The following is a 26,527-nucleotide window of genomic DNA, read 5'->3' on the forward strand; positions in this document are numbered from 1 at the left end:
TCAAATTATGGTAAAAATTCTGCCTAATTCTTCCAACCAACAAGGTCGACTTCATTTTAAAGAATGTATTTGTATCCTACCTTTGTAATAACCCAATTTTTCAATGCGAGTGTCATTTTAAGTTGGTATGTAACATTATAGTAGCCAAATTAGTGCCTGCAGTATTAAAAAATTATTGTAATTTAGAATCACAAAAAATTAAGAAAATCAATATTAATACCAAAAAGAGAAAATTATTAAAATTAAAATAATCATCCTATTAATTAGTTTTTTTTTACAATACATTGTTTCAATATGCAAAAACGGCGTTTTTTATTTGGTTTCACATTGCACTGTAACATAATTGATTATTGTTAAATTGAATAGTAGGCAACCAAATATGCAATGTATTGTGTCGCCCTCACAAAAACAGAAATAAGGCCTCGTACTAAAAACTCACGCGGCCGTTAAGAGACAAAAGTCTCTTATTAATCTAGGAGGTCGTGGTTCATTCTAACGTGAACAGGTATAATTTATTAATTACCTAAATAAATTTTGTTTATAGGCAACTCTAAATACTCGTGCTACTTTACGTTGCCTATAAGTAAACGTAAGAATCAAGATACATATTTATACTATTTTTACCACTAATTATAAAAACACAAAAATGTTAACAATAAACAACAATACATTTGTGCGTTGCTGGAGGAAGAGGCCGCAGCCCCCTCTTAGGCCTGCCAGCCGCGGCTCTCTCGTCTACAAGAGGTGGGGGTTGCTTCCCCTTGACGCAGGGACTATGTCACCCGCACTATTCAAACTCCTACTGTTTACATAGTTCCAGTCCAGTTATCGCTAACAAATTAGTTATCTTTTATCTTTGATATTTATTGATACTGATTCTTCTTCTAGCTTAAGTTAAAATTTTCTTTGTTGTTTTTCTTGCTTTTGACAACTGTAAACTTGTAACACAAGTAGTACTTTCATCATTAGCCACGGCCGTGAGTTGAGTAATGACTCATTACTCCACGAATTGTGACCAATTGCAAAACTGCATTTATAAATCATAGATAGCATTGAATGCACAAACCGTAAAACTGTTACGATACAGCGCATCTTCATACGTCATATTTATTTTGAAATGTTATAGTTTGCTATACACTTTTTTATTAAAAAAGTAATACATAAAACATAAACTAATTCTGACAGTGAAAATGATGAAATTTGTGCGTCGTAGAAAGAGAACATATTTTATTCGGAATCGTATTGTAATATGCGCATTCGTAACCTTATTTGAGGGCGGAAAGTTAACCATTTCTTTTTATCTTTTCTTCCCTCTCTTGGTCAGTAATAGGCCACTTTCCGCCCTGTTATGACGTTTTTCCAATGGGGTTAACGAATTGTCGAAAAACGGTAGAAATGAAATTGCACCAAATTAATTGTTTAAAATGCTAAAAATGTAATGATTCTGAATAAAATAGTTATACAAACCTCGGTGGGAAGGTGTTTCCTTCCTGTCTCGAGCATTAGTTCACCTCGGCTACGCCTGGTAAACTATCTTAGCTCTCGACAGGAATGAAACATTTTCCTCTTCAGTATGTAATCTACAATATAAATTAAAACAGCCATTTTTATAAAAAATTTATTAGTTGTCTTTTACAAAGAAGGTTAACGTAATCTAACTTAAATGAAGAATCCAAAAATTAATCATTTTATTATTGCATTGTATAATGAATAAAAAGTACAACCTTTTATTACAGTCTCCGCACTCACAATACTTATTTTAAAATAGATCAAATCTGTTTTCGTACAGGTGCCAGTTCATCGTAATTGTACACTTCATTAACGGAATGTTTTATCAACCCCAATAGGTCCTGCCTCCCCAGCCCCATCCCCCGTAACCGCCCCATCCGCCGAAGCCTCTGCCGTAACCGTATCCTCCTCCCCATCCACGTCTCCAACCGCCACCGTATCCACCCCAACCGCCATAGTAGGGCCTTCTGTAGTAGCCTCCCCAGAAAGTGTTGGCAGTGTCTAAATCAGACTTTTCTTCAGCGGGGACAGGAGCAACGGCGTCAGGTGCCGGAGCTATGTCCGCTTCTTCAGGTGCTTTCTCAAGAGGTACCACCTTTTCAGCGGTTTGCTCTTGTGAAATTGACTGAGGCTGGGTCTCCTGCGAAGGAGCTTGCTCTTCCACAGGGAGTGCCGAAGAGGCGGACAGCAGGAATACCGCCACGAAAACAGTCAACATCTAAAGGAAAATAAATTGAAAAATGAAAAAAAAAATTTTTTCTTTGGAAGTAAAAGTGAAAAATAAGGTAATTAACTAATTAAGTACGAGAAGCTCGGTATAAAATTTTTGTTGTAATATGTAATTACAAATAAATAAGTTATTTTATGTTAAATTTTAATAAATAATTAAATAAATAAGTTTGTTCCGCAAAAATAAAATTTTTCAGGTAAGTATAATTTTTATAATTCATTTCAAAATTTAATTATTGGAAAATAAAAAATATGTAGATGAATCTGAAATAAAAAATGTTTTGAATAAAATTGAAAAAAAAATGGCTCGAAGAGTTTTTCTTCAGTGGAAAATAAGAACTAAAATATTAAGTTATTAGTTTGGGTTAAATAAAAAAAAAATCAAAATAGTGCTTAACTATTATTTTATTCTGTAATTTTATTGAAAAAAAAAAGATTCACCTCTATATGTAAATATGTATTTTGAAAATGTTTATAATTTATTAAAAAAAATATAATGGTAATGTGGAAAATAGTAGTTTATGTATTTGACGAGTTTGTGTGTAAATTGAGCCTTTTTTGGCACGCGTGGGTCATTTTAAAGGCCCACGAGTGTCAAAAAAGGCCCAATTTACAAACGAACGAGTTGAATACAACGTTTTTTTGTTCGACGACCCCCTTAAAGGCTCCAAATCGCTTAAAATCTTTAAAATTAGCTTGACGTTTCGTTTTGACAAGTTGTCAAATTTATCAAAATCCGTTCACACAGGAGAAAATTCTCAAATTCTGACAGTGTCGAAGAAAAAAATATTTTTTTTTTGTTTTTAAAAACGTTGAAAAAGTTAATGATAATTTTACATTGGAATTGTAATTCTTTTTGTTCACCTAAAACAATTTTAAGATTTATTTTTTTTATATTTTGCTAAGATTAAAAAAAAAATTGAAAAACATGAAAATCACAATTTATTTTTTCATCAGATTTAACAAAAATAAAAAGGGAAAAACTCACCGTTTTGTGCACCATCTTGTTCGATATCACTAGATGTGTTTGACTATGGTCGTCGAGGTGGAGGCTTTTATATTCTGTACCTAAGGCTGATGACCGCCGCTGATCAGTGCTCCGTCTTCAATCGGGTCTGGTCAAGGCCAGTATGGTGCACCTATTCAACAAAGATGCTGCAAGAACTTCTGCCAAGCAAGTTCAAGTGCATTATAATTTCCACGCCACCATAAAGACATTTCGAAATTTTCAACGAAATTCTCCATTAAAACGGATTTATGAAAATATGAATCGAACCCAACCAATCCAGCCATGGACGTACCCAATGGAGCATAAAATTAGCTCTTTCGCGATTTGGCTTGATCGGTTCCAGCGGCGCAGCTTCTCATTTTATCGAAAAATTATGGATTTTCTGTGTTATTGCTTTGTGCCATTAATCAAAAACAGTTTTCCCCGACGACCATTTTTCATTAGTTCTCAATTAACATAGTGTTTTTACTCGTTTGGACGTACAGGTGAATTCCGGAGGTGGTGCGGTCGGAGCGTTTTATAAATTATAGGACAAACAAAGATATTGCTCTAAAGGCAATAACACCGGTCATTTGTTTTGACCGGGGAAATCCAAAGGTCCTGCTAACGGACAAACAAATGTGATGCAAGCTGTAGTAGGGAAGAATTTAAATGAAAATTTGGTTGTTGACAACGGGCCACGTAGTAAATCTGAAATATTGACGGCGGAAAGGCCGAATTCATAATATGGGGGCTTAGGTGTTTGTTGTTTTATATTATATAACGCAGGTGACATAGTATCTTCAGTTAAAATACCTATTTTGGTACGACTGTCCGCAAGAAGAATATGCAGATATTTATAATTCAATAAGCAATTTTATTATAGCCATTGAATTAATGGAAAGGACGAACAACAGAAATTAGATAAAATTTACATACAAGGTGTGTTCCTATGAGTAACTGTGATAATCGTTGTTGTTATGAGAACAATGCAATATCATATTTGTAGCAATAAAATTGCTCATGACAATTATTATAAAAGTTAATTAATATTTAAATGTGTATACGATTTTTTCAAATATTCACAAGTAGGTAAAATTCAATGAGAAAAAGTAAATTGAAACGACCACAAGAAGAAAGAAACGGAAAAATCAAAAAGACACAACTTTATGATGTTCTAAAAGCGTAAAAATAATAGGTATGTGAAAAATTACGAGTATATTGTTGATGGGATATTTGGTGTAATTAATTTCAAAGAATAAGATTTTCCTCATTTTAAAAATATTCCAAGATGTGACAAAATGAAGGTGGACGACCAAACAAACCAGGATCTTCTTTAATGCCTCGATCATAAAATATGTAAAATCGATTAATTGATTGATAAAATCATCACAATAATTTGAGTTAAATAATGTGTGCTTCAACCAAACGCTGTCACAATTAACATTTTTGTTATAAAAGAAAAACTAGAATCAAAAAGGTCATGCGAAATTTGAGCCCATCCTTTGCAAAAAAGCTTGTTTTAAAATTGCTCATTTGAAATTACGTAATCAGTTACTACGAAAAAAACGCCAACAATTAAGAATTGCTTTTGAAAGCACGAATCCGAAAAAAGTTAATAAATCAAGCTTGTGCATGATAGATTGAGCTGAAAACTTAGAACCGCCATAAAAAGCGTAAACAAAAACACACACGTGAATTCCAAGTCATCATCATAAAAATTATTTGCATTGTAAGTAATAATTTGACGAATTAGTTACCTGCTGGGTTTTTTCTTTACATATTTACCTAGACAGTTATGAACCATTAAAAACAGTTGAACGAACCTCAACGCTGAAAAAAACTAATCACGATCCGCCAAAAATCATTAAGAACCCCTGCGATCAAGCGCTTCTTATGTACTGCAGATTTAATAACAGACAATCAAAATCATCATCCCGCAAAGCAGAATTTACGTCTTTAGGATTTTTAAAAATGTAGCTAGTCTAGCCGTTAATTTTTTTTTTTTTTGACAGAGCTAACAACAGAACCTGTCTTGATGCCGGCTCAATTTCTCTCAAGGTGAAACAAATTCAAAGTCAAGTGCACACACAAAAGTAAAAGTGAATTTTCTTCATTCAGCAAACCATCGAATTGCCTCATCGGCGTCCAAATCGTTACAAATTGCGTCAACCTCTGCATCAGTTATGCAAAGCTTGAGGGCACATCAACTGACCTTTTCTTCTTGGTCCGCCGTCATTATTTTAACTACACAGTTCCGAATTAAAATAATAGGACACATCAACGAACGTCCTCATCATGTCCACTGCAATTACGGCAATTATCCTGAAAACTGACTGGCAGGTATTGTTTTGATAATTTATAAATCCGTCAACAATCATCTCGCGGAACTAGTCCAACATGAATATCGACATTCTGTGTTTCCTGTTCTTCCTCCAGATCCTCCCAGGACTGATCCAGCCTTTGGAGAACAACGGGAACAAACTGGGAGATGTGATGAAGAACCACACGAAATCGGTTTACAACTCGACGAAGAACCAAAGCGAAGAAGAGAACTTGTTGAAGCAGGAGGCCCACAAATTACTGTCGGAATGCGGCGTGGAGACCTCGGACAATAACTACGACGACAACGACTCTTACAACAACAGGAGAGGGTCGAACAAACCCAGGAGAGGCAACAACTACGATGGTTTCGGTGGTAACAACAACAATCGCAAGAATTCAAACAGACGCTACAACAACAGAGACAACAGTAACGAAAATGACGGTTACAATAACCGTTACGGCAATCGGAATCGCGGTAACCGTTACTCAGGTTACGGCAGCGATAACGACGACGACTCGAACGACGACAACAATCGCTATGGCAACCGCAGAAACAACGGAAATTCGAATAACCGCAATAACCGTTACAAAAATGAAAATTACAGCGACGAGGAAGAATCGAACGAGTCGAACCAAAGCGGATCCAAAAACAATAATTCAGGAATGAAGAGATTCAATCGGACCGGTAGTAACAACGGTTATCGCTATGGAAGCACGAATAACGGCAACAGCAACGGTTACAATATCGGTTATACGAATGGTTACGGGGGTAGCGACTGTAAGGATGAAAACCGTGGTTACTACGACGGGAATGGGAGGAACCAATGGGGCAACAGTGACGGCGGTGAGTTGAGTCGGTGTCACAAGCTCGGCTCATGTGGCGTTTCAGGTAACTACGGTTACGACAGCAGGAACGGTTACGGCTTCGGAAACGTGGGTAACATGAGGCGCGGGGTCAGCGGTCCAGGATACACCAGGAATTTCGACATAAATCTGCGAGCGAAACGTTCCAATAACGACGACGATGACTCGCAGGTAATTATTCACAACAATTCGAACCATCCCAAACCACTAATTATGTAAATGTTTGCAGTGTGTCAGCCAGTGCGTTTTCGGTTATTTGGAAGTGGTACGAGATGAAAGGTGGAAAAACCTGGGTTGTGAAAGGTGGTTTTGTTGCAGTTGGACGATAACAGAGTCCCGTCGGAGACTTTGGTGATTAAATGGCTTCAGGACCACTTGTCTAATGATATGAAACGAATCAGAGCGCTTCGCGAGGCGAGGAGATGTTTCGGGAGGCTGTCCACTTCAGGTAAACAACTTTGACAGTTGGGACAAATTTGACTTGGTGGTGTTGCAGACACCGACGATGGATGTGAATTCTCGCAGTCTCTGTCCAAGTGTCTGAACCTGGAACTCGAATAAAATTGTCGTATCTTAATCAAAACCTAATAAATAATAAATGCGTTGAAGTTGTTTCCTTGTTTTGTGTGTTGTGCCTAATTTCAGACATTCGTACGAAAAATACTGCAAAGAAATCATGCATAGATTGTTTTTTTTCCACTCATGGGATTACCGCATTCGCCTAGGGTTGGTGCGGTCAAACTTCCCAGTCGTGGAAAAAGTACTACTTTTTGCACTTGTTGCGTAAATTACTATTTACTTGTTTTTACTGTCTTAACAAACTGTAGAGTCTTGACTTTTTTCAAAGATATCTTTAATTTAATTAGCTGGAACAAAGTATCGCGTCAAGAAGCAATTGCAGCTCTCATGTAATTAATAATTTCAAAAAGATATAGAAAACCATTGACAAAATTATAAGATCAAGAAGAAGAATTCTATATGAAGCTTGCAATTCTTCGTTTTTTAGGAAATTTAGAGAAAGTATGAGAACTTTACAAAGGATAATACATGAATGTGAGCATTTGAGGCGACAGTGGTTGCAGAAGAAACACCTTTCAACTACTGATCACAAAGAAGCAATATTAACATTTTGTGAAAAATCATGGAACCATGAAACCACAGAAGAATGGGGCAATGTAATATTTTCGTAATAAAAATGGGTTTGATTGGTATAGATTTATTTGTAGATTGGTGTCAAAGCTTCTGCAGTCTGATGATAAAGCAAATCTTATTTTTCACAAAACGTCTTTATTTTTTTTTTCAAAGTATTCACGATTCACTTCAACATATTCAATGAAAGGAGGCATCAAAACAAAAACTCTATTCTTTCTGAATTATTTTAGAGACAATTGTATTTTTTGTTCGACACTGTCAGAATTTGAGAGTTTTCTCCTATGTGAACGGATATTGATAAATGTGACAACTTGTCAAAACGAAACATCAAGTTAATTTTAAAGTTTTAAGCGATTTGAAGCCTTTAAGGGGGTCGTCGAACAAAAAAACGTTGTATTCAACTCGTTCTTGTGTAAATTGGACTTTTTTTGGCACTCGTGGGCCGTTAAAACGCTCGTTTCACTCGCCCAATTTACACACGAACTCGTTAAATAAATAACTATTTTAAAACTTTGTCAGTACGGCAGTTTTGACTAAAACGCAGCTCAAAAACATTATCGAAAAGGACACCGTCGTCGCCAAAATATCTTTACTTTGTTAGATCTTGTCTTTTTTCAGTTAATCTTTTTAATAAATTTAAATGAATTCTGTGCTAGTATACAATTTGCGCATTTCTTGACCTTGATCGAAAATTTATTCAAAACACGATATCCCATAAAACACCGGTGAAAAATTTTTACACATTTTTTTCAGATCCTTATATGGGCCTGTCACCGTAGATTTTAAAATGCTCACAACATATTTTAGTCATTATATTTACAAATTACCCTCGCTCACTAGCCACTGATGCAGATTATTTAATTCAGACTCATTACATTTTCTCTGCACACAAACATAAAAATTCATTGTTTCATAGTTTCAAAATGATTTAAATTTAAATAGCAACAGTTTTCGGTAGTCTGGGCTCTTTATTAAAAAAGTGAAAGTGAAGGAAAAAATTATTGTTGATTTTTCTCGAGCTTCTAGAGAGAAAAAGAGTGTTCTTGAGAACACTGTTTTTCTGTTATATGTGTGGGTGCAGAAACTACTCAGAAATGAAGAACATATTTGAATGAATGAAAATTTACATTTCAATTTTTCATAATTTTTTTCATCCTCATCTTATACATGAAAGTCAACCCTTTTAATTCTCGATGAGATACACTTTCTTTGAAGAATGTGATCTTAGAGCAAAAAATTATAGAAATTGATTTTATTAAACCATTACCTAAAAATAATATTTTGCATTTCTTCGAGACAACCCATAAAGAAAAGTATATTCATTTTTAGCAAGATGGAGCTCCTTCACTTTGTGCTGCCACTATCAGGAAATTCTTGGGCACCCGATTCCTGGTAAGTGTCCAGTTAGCTGTCTCCAAGATCACTCAATCTAAATCCTTTAAATTATTTCTTATGGAGACACCTAAAGTGTATTTGTTGTGTCGCACAGCATGCCACAATTCCAGAAATACCTCAAAGAATTGTAGAAAAATGTTGTGGAATAACTCCAAAAGTACTACACAATATTACAAATGGATTTGAGCAGATTTTATTATTTAACAGTAAACAGTAATAAAATGATAGTGTTATTGTAAAGATAATTTAAATTTCTCTAAAATGATGCATCGCTCGACTCCTATTCCCTATAATGATCCTCAAAAGAATGATCGATCTGTATATTTCCATGGGCCTGCAAAATTCTTTATGTTCAAGCGGTCGAAAATCGCGCCTTTATCTCTACAAAAACGGTTGAAGTGGCTTTTTTTTTAACCGGACTTGAAACACTTCAAATCCTAGGAAAATTGTAATTTTGAAAATTGTCATTTTACTGTAACTGCACCAAAATAAAATAAATGAGTTCATGTCCGATTTTTTTTATGATCCACTTGAAGATAAATTAGTTATCATTCAGAGTAGGTCTTTTTGTGTTTCGCCCAGTTGCGAACTCGACTTCGTCTCAGTCTTCAATCTCTGGGCTTAGCACAAAAAGACTCCTTCTACTCTTAATGATATAATCTACTATTTTATTATCATTGGTTCTGAAATGACAATGCCAGCAAGATATGGCTGCTGAACATTACGTTAAATACTAATCAATGTTCTCAGGTTTTGCTATATGTATTTATTTATTGTTGACAGATTATTTGTCATTTATAGATCTAGTTAAAAGTACATAATTTTATTTTTCTCTCACTTAAATTATTTCAAGTAGGTATAGTCCAAATCAGAACTACTGGTAAATTTGTTCAAAAAATATAATATTTCTTTCACCACCCTAAGATAACAATTATTCTTATTCTGATGGCTTAAGACCGTAAAAATTCCTTGAAAACATTCTTTCTACAATTTATCTGAAGAGCTATGAACGGCACAAATATGAGCTACAAAATTATTCTGTATTAATGTGTTTCTTTTAAATGTAAAATAAAAAACACTTCATGTGAACTATTTACGTTTAAACACACACTGATTTCATTTAAATACGAGCAGTTCTGGTTCCATTACAATTACAGCCAAAATGTTCCCATAATCATAAAGAACCGCTTCCACATTACATAGGTATATCAATCAGTCCATATTGTCGGACTTATCGGTCAACTGTATTTCCCTTTTTAAAGTCGTTCGCGTCTACACCAAAGCTAAATGAACCATTTATGAACCTGCTTAGTTCAAAGCGAAAGCAATTTAGAATCAAGTCCAATGACTGATTAAAACCCGTTTTAGATTCAGGGGTTTTTTGTTTATTACTTTTTAAAGGGATTTGATTCATCTTTTTTAAGTGCATTTTTAGGCTTTTCTTTAGAACTTACCCCCAATTTCATAATCAGCCTAAAGTTACTTTAACATTAAAATTTACCATTTACCATAGAAACATATTGTTGCAACAATCCATTAAAGTCATTTTAAGATAAAGTCGACTTTAAGTTTATTATGAAACCGGCCCTTAAAATTCGAACTTGATTGGAGTGAGTAACATTCTAACAACGGAAAAAATACGTAGCAAAACTTAAATTCCATTCAGGTACTAACATTTAAATAATATAAACACTATTAGTTAAACAAATTTTCATCTGTTAATAGCTTAGCTTTAGTTGTAAACATTGTGAGTATTTTTTAGCCGTAATTTTCACGCAGGAGGAAATCCCCCAACATTCATCATATTTCAAAATTATCTTAACCTTCGCTGTTCAAATAAGACGCACGAACTAAAATTTTTACAAAATGTCGCAATTTGACTGAAGTGGAACTTTAAACTCGTGAAGTATCCTAATATACGTAAAACAATTTACTACAAGGTGATCAAGAACGTCTGTTTGAGTTGGCAATTCAATTAAGAACATTTTTTTATTTTGCTATTTGCAACTCTGCAATCTGCTATAACAAGATTTTTGCTTTGAGTTTTTTTATAATATAATCTTGACTCCAAATTTCCTAAAAGACAGACACAACAAAGTATTGTGTAAAACTTGCAAATTAATCCAAACCAGGTGATGCAGACTAAATACGATTTCTTTCTGAGAATTTATTGTTTTTGTTTTAGTTTATACCTATAATAATTCATTTGGCAATAAATTTTCACAAATAAAAATTCAGTGGTTTTATTGTCTCCTGTATGGTTTATTACATATTTGCTTTATCTAATAAAAATGCTAGTCTAACCAATCATATGATGCATTATTTCTAAAATTAAATGCCTAGTAATAAATTATGTAACTAATTACTTTTATTACTTATTTGTAAAAATATAAATTTAAAAAAAACGTCATAATAAACATCACGTCGGCAATAGTTATTTACGAACCAAGTGCGGGAAGACGACGTTCCCGCATGAGCGCATTTTTTAAACCACGAGCGACGAAGGAGCGAGTGCCTTTAATTAATGCGCGAATGAACGGAAGATGTCTTCACGCAAGTGGTTCGTAGAATATTTTTTGTACGAAAATTAAATTAAAATTTTTTGTTTTAATACATTACGAGGTACAAAAAATATTTTTTTCACTACTAGTCTTAGAAGGCGTTTTTTGACTATCCCACCTCCACCCGGCGGCACGGCAATTTTGCCGGAGTACATACACTATTACGGATATTACTATCAAGTAATAGTGCAGTGCTTATCAACATAATTACCGGCGTCTCGCCTCCGCATTTAGACTTTTTTGTGTATTATGTTCTGTGTCAATGTTAAGGAACTTCCTAACGATGTGACATGAGTATAATAATATACCTTTTTGAATTTCAACTACCAATGTGTTATCTAAATCCAGAATTTTTAAATTTTTAAAAAGAGATTGCGGTACTATTCCCGTTGCTGAAATTACAAGTGGTAAATTCGAAATTTTTTCTAAACACCAAAGATTTCTCATAGCAACGGAGAGCTCTAAATATTTATTAATTTTTGTGTTATATGTCTGTGTTATATTGTGTGAATTTGGAACAGCTATATCTAAAAGATATGCTTGCTTTTGTTGTTTATTTAAAATTATAATGTCTGGTCTGTTATGCTTAATATGAATGTCAGTTAAAATTGTTCTATCAAAATATAACTTGTAACTGTCATTTTCCAAACAACTTTCTGGTGTATAACTATAATGTGGTTGTGTATTCTTTAATATTGAGTCTCGAATCAACCCCAGAAGTAGAATTTCTCTCCCTAGGTTAATAATTTTTTATTATTAACTAGTAGTCAATAATGAACAGCCGTCACCTAGCAACCAAAGATTTTCTTTGATTTTATTGGTTAACGTAGACAGACGATTTTCAATTTTCATAGCAACCGTTGAAAAATGAGAACTCGGATCGTCGCATCGGAGAATAGTAGAGAGGTAGAGAAGACATTTTTTTAAGCCGATGTAGTTTATTATATAAAGAAGCGAGGCTTAAAATTGTCTTCTCTACTAGATCTGTTAAAACTCTTTCTAATAATAATTATTAATTAAATTTGTTTGTTCGATGCGACGATCCGAGTTCTCATTTTTCAACGGTTGCTATGAAAATTGAAAATCGTCTGTCTACGTTAACCAATAAAATCAAAGAAAATCTTTCGTTGCTAGGTGACGGCTGTTCATTATTGAGCTTGGTTAATAATGAAAATTATTATTAACCTTGGGAGAGAAATTCTACTTCTGGGGTCGGTTCGAGAGTCAATAATGACGCCTTCTGAGACTAGTAGTGAAAAAACAAATTTAATTAATAATTATTATTAGAAAGGGTTTTAACGTATCTAGTAGTGAAAAAAATTATATATACACCACGCTAGAGAAGACAATTTTAAGCCTCGCTTTATAAACTACTTCGGCTTAAAAAATGTCTTCTCTACCTTGGTGTATAATTACTATTACAAATTTGTAGTGTAATAATAATAATTTTGACACATCAAATGAAAAAATCAAATGTAAATCTGTAACGCAACACAATTAGTTTTTATTCTTCTAGCACCAACTAATGAGTATTAATGAACAATAATGAACAATCGTCTTGAATTTCGATTTAAAAACAATCACTTCTGTAACCATTGCGTTTTATTTAACACTTGTGATTTGCAAATTCTAACCAAGGTAAAGAAAAGAAGTGCTATTTTGTTGTCAAATATAATTATTAAATAAGAATTTTTGCTATTTCATATCCGACAATTATGTACAGTGATACCCTTCTACTAGTTTCCTTCCGGACAATTAAGAAAAAAATGTGTCCTTGAACAATAATCATATGGAAAGTGATTGAAATTGTTGATCTATCAGTGGCTTCTAAAATATACATACATATATCTATTCATGGTTGTCCATTCCCATTTTTTCATCCTACACTTCAACACTTCGTATTGCACGAAATATTTGACAGCTAAGCCATACGTTAACGGAAACCAAAACAAACACCAACCACTTGACCACATTTTTGAAAATTCTTCATAATAAGCAACACAGTTAAATTTAAGAAAAGAGAATAAAGAGATGCGGACCTTGGTCCATAGTCCACTCTGACTAATTTTTTTTCATGTGAGTTTCAATAATAGGTACAAGAAAAATAAATACACTTACAATAGGTACTACGAAAAAAATCATATAAACTTTAATTATAACAACATAATGTAGAAAAAAACGTACTATTGCGGACACGGAATCTTGGACAATTTGTCACTCGATTGACATAAAAATGTAAAACTGGCTTTAGGTGCAACTAACCTCACTTTCAATTTTTGTAATTTTTATCATACTGACATGCCAAAAATAAACTTTCAAATGTCAAATAGTTTCAAACGTCAATCATAATGACAATAAAGCGTGGCTTACATTGACATTTTTTGAATTGACATAAATTTGACGTCTAAAATTCCGTGTCCGCAACGGTACACTTGAAATTTTAACATTTTATATTTTATTTTTAACAAAATTTTCTTCTCATAATATAATCTCTGGTCAACATTGTCAATATAATTAAAAGAATAATACAGATAAGCTACAATCCTATTTAAAATCTCACCAATAATTATTATACCGTGCAATCAACAATTATTTAGACTAAAGAAAGATTCTCTGGAATGCACTGAAGTATTTTTGGTTGCATACACCTATTTTAATTTAAATTTGGACATTTTTGCCGAAATTCGGTCAAACAGACAACAGCGCTGTCCATTTTCCGTTATTGAAAACACCATTACGAAAGTAAGATGAATCTTTTATGTTCTGAAGTAAAAACCATTTTTGCGTTAAAACTTTGATTCATAGTGACAGTTATTTGACGTTTATTAAGCGAGTTAGCAAAGATACGAAAAATCTGACATTATCAAAGTCATAGCCGCCCCTTGTCTTCTATCTACATTTTCTTTTAAAAATTCACTTTAAGATTGAAAATTTAATTGGTCTATTAATATTGATAAAAATGAAAAACAATCCAATTTAGTCAGTCTGTTCACAGTACATACTTACCATAAAGCGTAAGAATTATTGTGAAAACAAGTGTACCTACTGTATCCTGATTTTAATTAAAGCGATAATTTACTTACAATTAGAAACAAAGTAAATTTGCTTTGTATAATAGACATAATGTCCTCAACATGCCACTCATTCTTCCTATCATTGACTGTTAACTTAAAAGAACGTTACATTGAAAATACACCAAATTAAGAGACTATAATAATTAAGTAATTAACTTAATCAGCAATGTTTTGTTGGTGAGAAGAGGCAGTTAGGAACTAGTTTTAAATTGCATCTAAACACTTCTAAACGTTATTATAAGTACTTCAAGTATCATTATCTGTGCAAATCAATAAGAAGAAATATGCCGCACCGAGCCATTTACCACAGCAGATCAGACCTTGATATTGTCGCACATCTGTCTTATTGTCTTTTTGTGAATCCGGATAAATCGAAGGTCGTCCTCTCACGCATCAGCTCATCGCCTTTATCAACAGCAACAAAAGCGTTTTTCCTATTTTGTGGATTAGTTACACGGCGTATTTAATTCGTTCATTACACAGCGAATAACAAACAAGAACCTAATAATTGCTTCCTGTAGTGAGGATGTCTTCAGATGACTAGACACGATAGAAACGCGACGAACTTGAATGAGGAACGTTAATGTTTCCGAGAATTTGTAACGCTGAACATCCTTCAACGAACAATGAGACTGTTTTTCTTGTTTTCCACCGTTTTGCCAAATTTTCATGATGTTAAGCGTAACCGACATCTAATTATCTCACGTGTTCATCTTCTCTGTCAACATCGTTAAATTACAAATAGTCTTGACTGATTCTTAAGGAGATCTAGATAAAGTGAGAAACAATACCGGAGCTTCCTATTGTGTCGATGAATAATAAACGATCGTCATTAATCTCATTGAAATAAGCACTAATAAGTGAAGGGAGAGCAAAAACAACGATTTAAAATTATAATTTAAATGAACGCGTGTCTGCGATCGGCACGACGAATCCTAATAAACATCTCCTAAGAATCTATATAAAGGCCTTGCGATTGTTCTAATTGCAATACTGTTCTCTAAGGGTTCTAAGGTATCAAGTGCGAACATGAAGCTCTCGGTAAGTGCTAAATTTACTTTTCTCTAAGCTTTGACAGTCGTGTGAAACATTTTGTTTTAAAAATGAGAAAATGGGTTTCCGGTCCAGAAAAATATTTAAAGCCGTAGTAGGTATATAAATATTTGCACTCATTGTTAAAATGTCAAAATTAGACATTTATTCTACGACTTTTTTGTTCTTTGTATGTAGGTATGTAAGTACATACATAATTAAATATTTGAAGAAAAAAATTGTAAAAGTTATTAGACTCATAAAAAATCAATTTAGTAGGTAGAGTTTTATTAAAAAAATATTAAAAAATACAATCCTATTTACTGCTTAATTTGGTTTATTTTATTTTAATTTTGTTGTTGCAATGCTTCTTTAAAAATAAAATCAAACGGTTTTATCCTAATTGCAAAATATGTAATTATAAATTTATTGTGTTATAATTAATACATAATAAAGGTAAAATGTTCATTTACATTTGACTTTTGTTGTTAACTTATTACTCGATTTTAAATTTAAAAATTGTATTAAAGTGTTGTGTTGAATACCTTTCATTCTGTAGATGAATTTTTAAATTTCTCTTTTAACTAAGTAGTGTAAGTCTCTTTTAAATTAGGTATTTAAAAAAAAAAGGACACGGCATCGAGGCCGGATTTATTTGCCATTACTCATTACGGATGTTTCTATGAATGCTGCTCACTTAGAAAAACGAATTGTTGCATTTGGATGAGATAATTAAATAAAACTGACAGTATTTTCTAATAAAATATCATGTTCATAAGTGCATAATACAATTTAAAAAAATAAAATGGTTCACTGTAGCTCGAAGTACCCAAAAAAGATCGGAGGAGATCACATTTTGAAACTTCTTAGTTCTTTAGGTAAGTATCAGGTGTTCATTTCAATTTCCGGTCAAAGTTGGCGTTGAAAAGTCGCTGTGTACGCATCAACTGTTTAAATCTTACCTCAGTTTTTGCGTTGTTTGTGTTTTTACACGAGTGTTGCGTTCACAATCGACTCTTCAACGTTAACTTTGACCGGAAATTTAAATGAACACCAGATACTTTAAAATTGACCAGTGACTTACTTGAAAAGATTTTTTTATTAGGTACCTACTTCAACAGAAAGTAGGCTTCGTTGTAGGTGATAGAAATGACATTTTATAAGGTTTTGGAATTGTCTATCTGTTTCTCTGTTTGAATCCACTTAACACGAAAACCTATCCATCGATTTTCTTCAATAAAAAATTGTCACAAAGGGAAAATTCCCGATTGTGTCTGCACTTTGTTTCGTCACGATATGACGTCAGGGGGGTATGTAGTACTGGTTAATCTGTGCCAAGTATGAGCTCGCCTCGCTTATTTCTGTTTCGTCGATTTTAATCCAAGCGACGTCCAGTCGCGTTACTTCACGTCTTATGTTTCTTACATTGTAATTTTAAACGTCTAAATTTATTTTTTTATTTAATTTTTATTGTGATTCGTGAACCCCGGTATCAAAGAATGTTCACGAAGAAATCTTATGGGCCGTTAGAGTTAAAATAGAAGGAACGAAACTTTAGGGTTTTAAATCTTGACTTTTAGGTTTCTGCTCTCACTTAGACGCCCCTGGGCTACAGGTAGTTTATAATAGGTTAAATCGATCCTAATTTATTTGGATAACTTTCTTAATTTCAATTCATTGTGCAAAATTATTTCTAAGCGACGTAGGTATTCTCGTATTACTTTTCTTGATTCGACCGTATGGTCACAAGAATCTTATCCTGTAAATTCCCCAACTATTTTTTAATTATTGATATAAAGTGTCAGATTCGTCTACTTGTTATATTTTACTCAAATCCCGTGGTTTTCTTCCTTTTTGCAGAGGTACCTTCCGATTTTTTAGTACTTAGTCGAATTTCTATCTATTACATCACTTTTAAAGAACAAACTCAACTACTAATTTTTAAAAGCAAAAAGAAACAACCAAATTTCATATTTGTTATGAATTCATTCAACCTCTCTTACTAAGTTTACAAACGTGTTTTATTTTCTCAGTCGATGAAAAAATTAAATAGAAGTAGCACTGAAAATAAATCAATTGAATTAAGTAGCTTTTAAACTGATCGTCGTTAAATTCGTCAAAACAACTTCTTTTTCAGATAATTTGCATTTTTGCGATGTTGGTAGCAGCAGCGATTGCTATCCCCGCACCTGACGTCTTACCAGCACGTTCAATTGCAGGAGCGCGTTACGTGAGAGTGACCAGAGAGTAAATTTAATCAAAACTGTTATTTATATTTCTAATGCTGATGTTACAGTGATCCAGACCAGAAGAAGGACCTTGAAGGATCTGAAAGTGCCTACATAGCATATCCATATGTATATCCACACTACTGGGGACACTATCCTTACGTTGTTGTGGGAAAATAAAATACAAGCACTTAATCATTACTGTGTGACATGTCAATAAAATTAATAATACTTAAAAATGTTTTAATAAATTAATTATGTATTTACATAAAATGAAAATATGTAAGTTTTGCTTTTGAATAAATACTTTTAATATCTTAATGCCTTGCAGGTGCAAGACTTGCCAAATAAAGAGTGTTGAAATTTACCAGTTTGTTAGATTGGCGAATGGAAGAATTCTGCTGCATATTATCAAACCAACGTGATATATGCACATATTTTTCCTTTTCCAATATTGTTAAATTTTCCTGTGTGACACAAAATCATATTTAAAAAAAAAAACAGTACACAAATACAATATTACTTACCAGAGTATTTTGAAGTACATAATAAAGAAAAATGTCGGCTATTGTTAATTTATGAGACACCAAATATGTTTTGCTGGATAAAATTGTATTTAATTCCTAAATAAAAAAATATATTAGAATTATCCCAAACCAAACAAAAAAATTGAACTTACTTTCAGCAACTGGCTAGAAGAGGGATTAACTTCACCTTGGGTAGCGTACAGCAAGGCATATTCAATCCACTGTCGTACTTCCGCTTTTTCTAAATTGTTACAACCTTCCAATTCTGAGTTACCTTCCTTTGTAAACTGCAGAATTATATTTACATACCCAGAAACCGTAGTTTTATTAACTACACGTGTGGGTAGCTAAAATCGGTATATGTTAACATTTGAAGACAGAAAATAGTACTTAAAACATACTGTATCCTCATTGAGAGTGATTTTACCAGGTTGTACCCTTAAAAATGAGGCAAGCTGGTTTAAAGATTTGAGAGAATTCACAACCATTTTTACTTTCAGTTTTAGCTTATCTTATGCTGAGCACCACAGCTGAGCACGGACGGAAGCTGAGAGGTTAGGTGCGTTCAATGTCAAAATTGTCAAATCGATTTGTTTGGCTTGCACCTGTACGAAATCGTTCAGTTCAAAGGACGTCGCGTCGTTAGAAATAAAATTCTGGAGATGGATTTTAAAATTGAAGGAGATGAATGAATCTGAATAATCTGATAAAGTACTTCTCTTATTTACAAGAATTGCATTTTGTTTTAAAATAAGAAACAGGAAAAGGTAATCTTGTAGTTTACGTCGCCCAAACTGTGCATCGCTTCGTGCACCATGCTAAATGTGTACAGCGTTGCCAGACTTATTTATTTGTATCGAATAAGAGAAAATTCACAATTAAGATCACGTGACGGTGATTTTAATTATACAATTATACTCTATCCAGAAGCTCCTCTACCACCCATTGTTTCGAAACAAAGTTAAAAAAAGCACCAAACACAAACTAAACCAGAGAAACAGATCAATTAACAAACGTATCGAAGTCGTACACATCCAACTAAAAGACGCGCTCAATTCTAATTATCATCTGGCAACAATGCAGAGTCTATGGGGCTGCGCGTATGAGATGCGCAGTTTGGGCGACGTAAACTACAAGATTACCCAGGAAAATACTGTTTTGTCGTTATTGTTATTATTATACAGGTCGCTATTAAGTATGGGTACAGTTGATTATTTTAAAAACCCTTTGTAAAATCTCCGTGAAACTTAGTATACCGGATACCCTTAGGAGGATTTAAATTCTATTTAAACGTATTTTTTTGTTCGACATTGTCAGAATTTGAGAATTTTCTCCTATGTGAACGGATTTTGATAAATGCCACAACTTGTTAAAACGAAACGTCAAGCTAATTTTAAAGGTTTTAAGCGATTTGGAGCCTTTAAGGGGCTCGTCGAACAAAAAAACGTATTCAACTCGTTCGTGTGTAAATTGGGCCTTTTTTGGCACTCGTGGGCCTTTAAAACGCTCATAAACTACTATTTTCTAATCTGCTGTTTTAACAAAGCTGTTAACGCATTCGTTTTGAATGCGTTAATAGTATATTAAAAGACAAGTTTCATAAGACCAGTCTTGAAGCACGAATTCAAGATTAAAAAACGAGTGGCGTAGCCACGAGTTATTTTAAAGAATGAGTGCTTCAAGGAAGGTTTTATGAAACGAGTTTTTTTATACTATTTTTTGTAATTTGCCCTTTTTTAGCCGTTTTCAAACAAAAATGTTTACTTTCCTCGATTTAGGGATTTCTGTGGCGGTTGGTAATGTCTTAATTTTAAAAGTGAAAATTTGATCAAGTCTTCAAAGTCGCCTTTTGTTTTATCCAAATTCTGTCACAAAACACGAATATGGAAGATAATCTTTCATGTACTATTGCGAGCAAAAAAAGTGGGACATCAACGTCATTGTCTTGACTTTTAATGTGAAATAACCCTTATCTTATTCTAACCCTACTTTGAATTGATTGACGTTGTCATTAAGTATTGCAGGTTGTAGGGAATGATTGTAAATAAAAATATGCACTAAAAAAATAGCACGTAGTGAATATTTATTTAATGCAAAGTCCCAATCAAAATCTACCTTTATCAAAAGAAGAGGGCATTTGGAAAAGGAAAATAGGAGTATAAAATAAATTTTTAAACTGTCAGCTAGAATAGTGTCATAAAAAAAGACAATAAAGCTTGAACTACATCGAATTTTTCAAAACTGACAGAAATTTGATGTCCCACTTTTTTTGCCCGCAATAGTACGCCCGCTGAAATACGTGAAATTGCCAAAAATACGGTCGCGAATTTGTTGCCTGATAAATCCTGATAAATAATTCTTTGCACATTTTGTAATTTAAATTGACACGCATGACGAATCAAGCTTTGCCAACCTAAACATTTTCGTAAAATGTTCCGTGAAATAATGGCTATACGGACATCCCAGATGATGACGTCGCGTTCGTTAATATGTCTATTAGAGAATCAAAATGGAGGCAAATTACAAAATAAGCTATTAACACATCCGAAATCTAGGAACTATTTTCAGTTAGTAACACATTTGCCGCATTTCTAGATAATTCATCTTTAATTGCAATTTCACTTGCGAAAAATGACAATTATGTTTAGTTTAGATTCAAATTTAGAATTTTACTTTAAATGTTAACCACTGTTCTGTGTATTAAACCAATGATAAAAACCAATAAGTAGGTAGTTTTTATTTTAGATAAAATGGATATGAAAATGCTGATAATGGATTTTCGTCAGTTCCAACGTGAATGACAGAAGACCAAATTAGTAAAGAAGAAGATATCAAGCTTCAGCGTCATCAAATACGGAAGAGGGGTTGTTGAGCTATCAGATGTGACCGTAAAAGTAAAAGTACATCAGGGTGTCAGTATAAATTTCATAGACGAAAATGGGAAAGGTTTTTTTTTGTTATACGACACCGATATAACAACGTATGATAACGGTGCATCGGACGATGAAAATCCTGATAATAACGCAGATGACGAAAATGAACCCACACTAATTGTGAACCTTTACACCTACGCTGCACAGGAGACCGTAAGATTAGAATTTGCAAGCCTGACAGAAAAACGGAACTTCCTTACAATAGTGGGAAAATTTTTACAGTTTAGGTGAGAAAATATTTATTTTAATTTTTTCTTGCGTTATTTTGTGGAATTCCATAATTAATATAAGAAGATTGTTTTATTGAGAAAATACTGTAATAAATGTCTGGGTTCATTCAATTAATTAATTTGTTTAGCAGCGTCGAATTTGTCACCTTTTTTAAATATGGGACGCACTATTGCCGATCTCCAGTCCGGAGGTAGAACCCCCGACCTAAACGACTGCTTCATTAAAACACACAAGGGGACACTAAGCTCGGCTGCACAGTTTGAAAGATCCTTGGCTGTGATAAGGTCAGGTCCTGGAGACTTGCACACCTTCACACACTGTTTCAAGAAAATCGATATGCGAGAGAAAAGTGGAATTGGGCGGGCTGGGGACAGCGGGGATCCGATCCCGTGGCTCTTTCGTGAAGAATTTGGAGAAAACACCGGCAAAAATGTCGGTGACAACTGACAACATCGCTGTTGTCTGTCACGGAGCCAGTATTGTAGTTTCAATTTGGTTGTAGGTCGTAAAATTTTATGGTACTTTAAGTTAAAGATCTTGCGGGGCTTATAAATCCTAGTTTACCACTAGCAGGTAATATTTTAAGCAGGGTTGTATTGTACATTTGGTATATTTGCATTGTACGGCAAACGGCACGCACCGCATCCCAACCTTTTCAAACCCAACCATTGTGCCCTTTAATCGCTCATAATATCCAATAAAATTTTACGACCTACAACTAAATTGAAACTACAGTACCTACTATCTCTGACCTGTGGAGTTCCCCTGGACCCGACAGTTGAGTGCGAATGTGCTTCTGAAAGTGTTTGGTGTCTCTGGAATTAGCAATATTCGCCGCATATCCAGTTCTAGCATCCCTAATAGAGGTGGAAAGTTTATTATAAAAAGCTCTTATAATCAGCCTCTGCCCCGGTCTGCGGTCTGCCTGAAGGTATGCCACAACGATCGTTTTTTCTTAATCAACTTTAGAATCTTGGAGTCGATCCAAGGCTTTTTTGATAATCTTTTAAAAGTTACTTTAGTAGTGTGCTGCGCAATCGTGTCTTGCAAAGTGGTTTGAAAACGTTCCAGTTTCCAGTTATGGATCATAGACGTATTAGAAAGTAACGATTTACAGTCAACAACGGATAGATGTTGATTTACCGCAGCCCACTCCACCACTGTACTCTCAAATGAAATAGCTAAACAAGTTCATCGACAACTGTGAACACCCTTGTGGTTGGGAAGTGCTTTATAATTTTAAACCTAATGCAGGAAAAATGTGTGATATACAAATAATGCTAAAAACAAAGGCGTTTGAAGACATCTTACGTTTTTTATCCTTTAGTAATCTAACTGTTAACGAACATAATAAAAAAATAGTTGAAAGTCCTCCATGCTATTGTGTCGCATCTTGCGTTTGCTCAAAAGTGGATTTTGAAGTTTGTAATTTTATCTCAAATATCAAGATTGCAGATTAATAAAGTATCTAGACATTATGAGTGATATTTCATTTCAGGAAGATGGTAGTCAGTTGTTCAGCATTCGGTTGTAAAGAGCGATCAAATTAATTTGTAATCGAGTCAATGTGTCTATTTTCAAAGTAAAAGATTGGCCCCAAAGAGAGGAATTTGTCCCAGGACAAGCTAACATAAAGAATTTACCATTAGTGAATCCTAAAAAGAGTAAAAATGTTTTACTACCCCCATCGCAAATTAAGCTGGGATTAATAAAACATTTTGTCAAGGTTTTGGATACAGAGAGTGCTGCTTTTCAAAACTGAGTAATGCCAATTTCAATGAAAGCATATTTGTTGGACTACAAATTAGAAAAATTGTAAAGGATCCACAATTTGAAGAAAAGTTGAATCACATTGAGTTAAGTACTTGATGGTCTTTTAAAAACGTGACACACGACTTTTTACCCAACAAAAGAGCCGAAAATTATGAAGAAATAATAAACGAATTAATTACAAATTACTGTAAGATGGGGTGTGTGATGTCACTTAAAATTTACTTTCTCAATTCTTACTTAAATTTTTTCCCCCAAAATTTAGGTGCCCTAAGTGACGAGCAAGAAGAGAGATTTCACTAGAATATACTAACAATGGAAAAACGGTACCAAGCGAAATGGGATCCAGCAATGATGAGGGACTATTGCTGGTTTCAGATAAGAGAAAATAAAACTCCTTACAAAAGAAAGTTAACCTTTGCAAAAAAGTAATCGACGGCAGATTTATGTTAAAATAGGACATCTTAGAATATTGTTTTTGTTTTCTGATTAAATTAATTTTCTTGGTTGTTTAATATATTTTTCCGTTGACCGCTTGTTAATTTCAATATTAATGAATTATTTTGTCTAAAATATAGTGTATTAATGGACCTCATTAATACACTATTTTTCATTAATCAACGATTTTTGCGATTTTGACGTTTTGATGATATTTTGATGTATAAACAACCTCGAACATTCATTGTTTGCACTTACCAACACTCAGCCGGTAGTGCAGCAGGATTTTCTATATTTTATAGTTCCATAACTGCACAATTACGAATTCACTTTTTCAAAAGCCGACCTTTTTGGTTATAATTCGCATGGCATATTTTTCAAAGGTAACTAGGTTTTCTTAGCAACCGTGATTTTTACGTGAAATTGAATGTGAATGGAGTTGACGTCTTCTGACACTCTTTGTGGAAAAGTGAATAGAAAGTGTTGAAAAATTTAAAAATGGCCTACCCTGAGGACAAAAAAAGGATGAAGGTATTTTATAAGGTCTCATCTTTATCGAAAAAGATGAAATTGGTTTTCATTTAGCTTTAATTTGAAATTTTGTCATATATAATACAACAAGTGGTCTAATTTTTTCCGACAAAATTTGTCATTTAAGACATGAGTAGCTTTTGCAACGAAAATTACACGAGTCGACGAAGGAGACGAGTGTAATTTTCCAAAAGCAAAAGCTACGAATGTCTTAAATTACAAATTTTGCAGAAAAAATTAGACCACGAATTGTATTCGACTTGACAATCCACCGAGAAAATTTTTATTGAGTTGACCTAATAAATTTGACGTTTCATTTTGACATAAATTTTTTCGCTGAAAAACCACTAGTTGTTTTTTCACTCAGCTGGTTGTTTTTTCACTCTACTCGGTGTTTTTTCACTATAAATCAATTTGATTGGTCCAAATTTGAAAAATGCTGCAATTCGATTGGTTAAAAATTTTCAAGTTGGATTGTCACCATGGTACCTACCATGATTGTCACAAAAAAAAAGTTTGCGGTCAACGAAAAAATTTTGTAATCAACTCGTTTGTTAATCGGCGATTAATAATCTCAACTAATCTGAGTTATTAAACAGTTTCGATTATTAATCGCCTTCATTAACAAACTAGTTTATTAAATAACTATTTTCTACTATTGTGCAAAAGGTGAGTGTTCATTGCACTGTTTTAAGTGGAAAAAGTGCCTCTTAATTGCACTAGTCCAATAAAATATTTTTTGCACGCATCTGTCAACATTCTCTCTACGATCGTGCAAAAAGTTAGTGTTTATTGCATTTTCACACACGACGCACAGGACTGAACTGTTGTTTATCGATTTAAATACAACGTTTTTTTGTTCGATCGTTGAAAAAATGTTGTAGGTATTGTTACAGCTTCCCCATTGTAGCTTGAGCTGTGAGAGTCGGATGCGCAGTGGTCTAACACTAATTTTGTCGCATCTCTTTGCTGCTTCCAGGGCCTCTTTATCGGACCTCTTTATTCAACTTTGCGCATCCCTCACAGCTCAAGCTACAATGGGAAAGCTGTACGTTATAAATTACCCTCCCGAAACTGGGCAACCCTGTTACCGGTTACAAATCCGGAATGTTCAGGGGTATAACGAACAGGTCGTGGGCTTCGACTCGGCTTACAATGCGAACCACAAGCATCGTCGACTGAGGCTGAAAAAAAGGTGAGAACTGCCCGGAATACGGGAAATGATACACAACGAATTCGTGGCGAAATTAAATTGTTGTTACAAGTCACGATAAAATGAAATGAAACCTAGAAATGTACAATTTTTATCTAGCACAACACAACTTAACGAAATGATACAATCTGCAAAAAAAGAAAACAAAAAAACTCCACGATCTGTCAACAAGTAACCTGACACAATGCTGGCTAATTTTCTACCACTTTATCCTGGACAAAATATAAAACTAATTATACCACGAGCTTCCCTGTTTGACGTGAACCCAACGAGCCAATCTACCGACACCGTTGACAGCAAGTCGCGAAATTATAAGGAGGTGGAAGGCCGACCCTTTTTCGGGAGCTAGAACGATTACACCGCCCTCCGGTGAGGGTAGGATGTCGAGCCTCCTTCCCTTCAGCAAGTTCCGGATTTACTGCCGGTTGACAACTGGGGTCGTTGAACGTTATCAGCCCAATGAAGAAACGTCGCAAGAAATTTTGGTGCTCGCCGATAGCTCGATGCTGACGAGGTCACTCCCAGCTGATACGGTGAAGCCGTGTATAAATATAAAAAGTGTCCGCCCTTGACAAAAAATTAAAATTTGATTCAAAAATGGATTATATACAACTGCCAATGAGACAGTGACGAAATGAGTAGGTAATAAAATGTGTTCAATGGGTCGGTCATTGAATATAAATGAAATTAAATGCAATAAAAAATGAGAGGTGATAGAAAACGTGGAAAGTTAATCTATCCGTAAAATATGAATAAAATGTGGAAGCCACGACCTAGAGAATTGAAGGGTCACCACTGCTCCGTCCGGACTTAGCTGGTGGGTAGATCCGGGACCTTCCGGTGAGTCCGGGAACGACCTGGACTGGCAGGACCGGACGAGATCTTGATCCGCAAGGCGTTCGGTCCGGAGACTTTCCGTAGTGAACTCCTTGATCCGCTTGGCGATTTGGGGCGGTGGTACTTGGACGAATTCTCTCCAACGACCCTCGTGAACTTCACTACGACGTCTCGTCAGCCCTGCAAATTC

The 26,527-nt window shown here is 34.2% G+C and overlaps 3 protein-coding genes and 1 long non-coding RNA gene across 8 annotated transcripts; 2 read left to right on the forward strand and 2 right to left on the reverse strand.

Moving 5' to 3' along the window:
* Window positions 1–1,671: 1,671 nt before the first annotated feature.
* LOC138124762 (uncharacterized) lies at window positions 1,672–3,383 on the reverse strand. The gene is made up of 2 exons (XM_069039924.1): window positions 3,227–3,383; window positions 1,672–2,227 (listed from the first exon to the last, which is right to left on the reverse strand). Exons 1-2 carry the CDS (start codon window positions 3,239–3,241, stop codon window positions 1,835–1,837), a joined length of 408 nt encoding a protein of 135 aa, XP_068896025.1. The 5' UTR covers window positions 3,242–3,383; the 3' UTR covers window positions 1,672–1,834.
* A 145-nt stretch (window positions 3,384–3,528) lies between these two features.
* LOC138124758 (insoluble matrix shell protein 4-like) lies at window positions 3,529–7,027 on the forward strand. Of its 5 annotated transcripts, none has more exons than XM_069039919.1 (6): window positions 3,529–5,569; window positions 5,666–6,395; window positions 6,441–6,586; window positions 6,645–6,680; window positions 6,734–6,863; window positions 6,912–7,027. In XM_069039919.1, exons 1-6 carry the CDS (start codon window positions 5,525–5,527, stop codon window positions 6,974–6,976), a joined length of 1,152 nt encoding a protein of 383 aa, XP_068896020.1. In that variant the 5' UTR covers window positions 3,529–5,524; the 3' UTR covers window positions 6,977–7,027. The 5 variants fall into 5 exon arrangements, with proteins under 5 accessions (XP_068896020.1, XP_068896021.1, XP_068896018.1 ...); XM_069039920.1 differs by having other exon boundaries at window positions 5,666–6,392; XM_069039917.1 differs by having other exon boundaries at window positions 3,529–5,287; window positions 5,348–5,569; window positions 5,666–6,586.
* Window positions 7,028–15,483: 8,456 nt separating this feature from the next.
* LOC138124766 (uncharacterized) lies at window positions 15,484–18,136 on the forward strand. The gene is made up of 3 exons (XR_011157259.1): window positions 15,484–15,638; window positions 17,767–17,876; window positions 17,926–18,136. It is a non-coding gene; the product is annotated as an uncharacterized lncRNA (long non-coding RNA).
* Window positions 18,084–18,953, reverse strand: AIMP3 (aaRS-interacting multifunctional protein 3). Its single transcript, XM_069039923.1, has 4 exons — window positions 18,786–18,953; window positions 18,537–18,731; window positions 18,385–18,480; window positions 18,084–18,324 (listed from the first exon to the last, which is right to left on the reverse strand). The coding sequence occupies exons 1-4, from the start codon at window positions 18,870–18,872 to the stop codon at window positions 18,175–18,177; spliced, it is 528 nt and encodes a 175-aa protein (XP_068896024.1). The 5' UTR covers window positions 18,873–18,953; the 3' UTR covers window positions 18,084–18,174.
* Window positions 18,954–26,527: the final 7,574 nt, after the last annotated feature.

Source organism: Tenebrio molitor, chromosome 2 (genome assembly GCF_963966145.1).
Source record: "Tenebrio molitor chromosome 2, icTenMoli1.1, whole genome shotgun sequence".
NCBI classification, from domain to species: Eukaryota; Metazoa; Arthropoda; class Insecta; order Coleoptera; family Tenebrionidae; genus Tenebrio; species Tenebrio molitor.

Coding starts and splice junctions, on each gene's coding strand:
- AIMP3 (XM_069039923.1), bottom strand. CDS start 18,872: ATGGTTGTGAATTCTCTCAAATCTTTAAACCAGCTTGCCTCATTTTTA. Junction 18,732..18,785: donor TCACTCTCAATGAGGATACA/GTATGTTTTAAG, acceptor TACCGATTTTAG/CTACCCACACGTGTAGTTAA. Junction 18,325..18,384: donor ATGTACTTCAAAATACTCTG/GTAAGTAATATT, acceptor TGTGTCACACAG/GAAAATTTAACAATATTGGA.
- LOC138124758 (XM_069039916.1), top strand. CDS start 5,525: ATGTCCACTGCAATTACGGCAATTATCCTGAAAACTGACTGGCAG. Junction 5,570..5,665: donor TCCTGAAAACTGACTGGCAG/GTATTGTTTTGA, acceptor TTCTTCCTCCAG/ATCCTCCCAGGACTGATCCA. Junction 6,864..6,911: donor CGGGAGGCTGTCCACTTCAG/GTAAACAACTTT, acceptor GTGGTGTTGCAG/ACACCGACGATGGATGTGAA.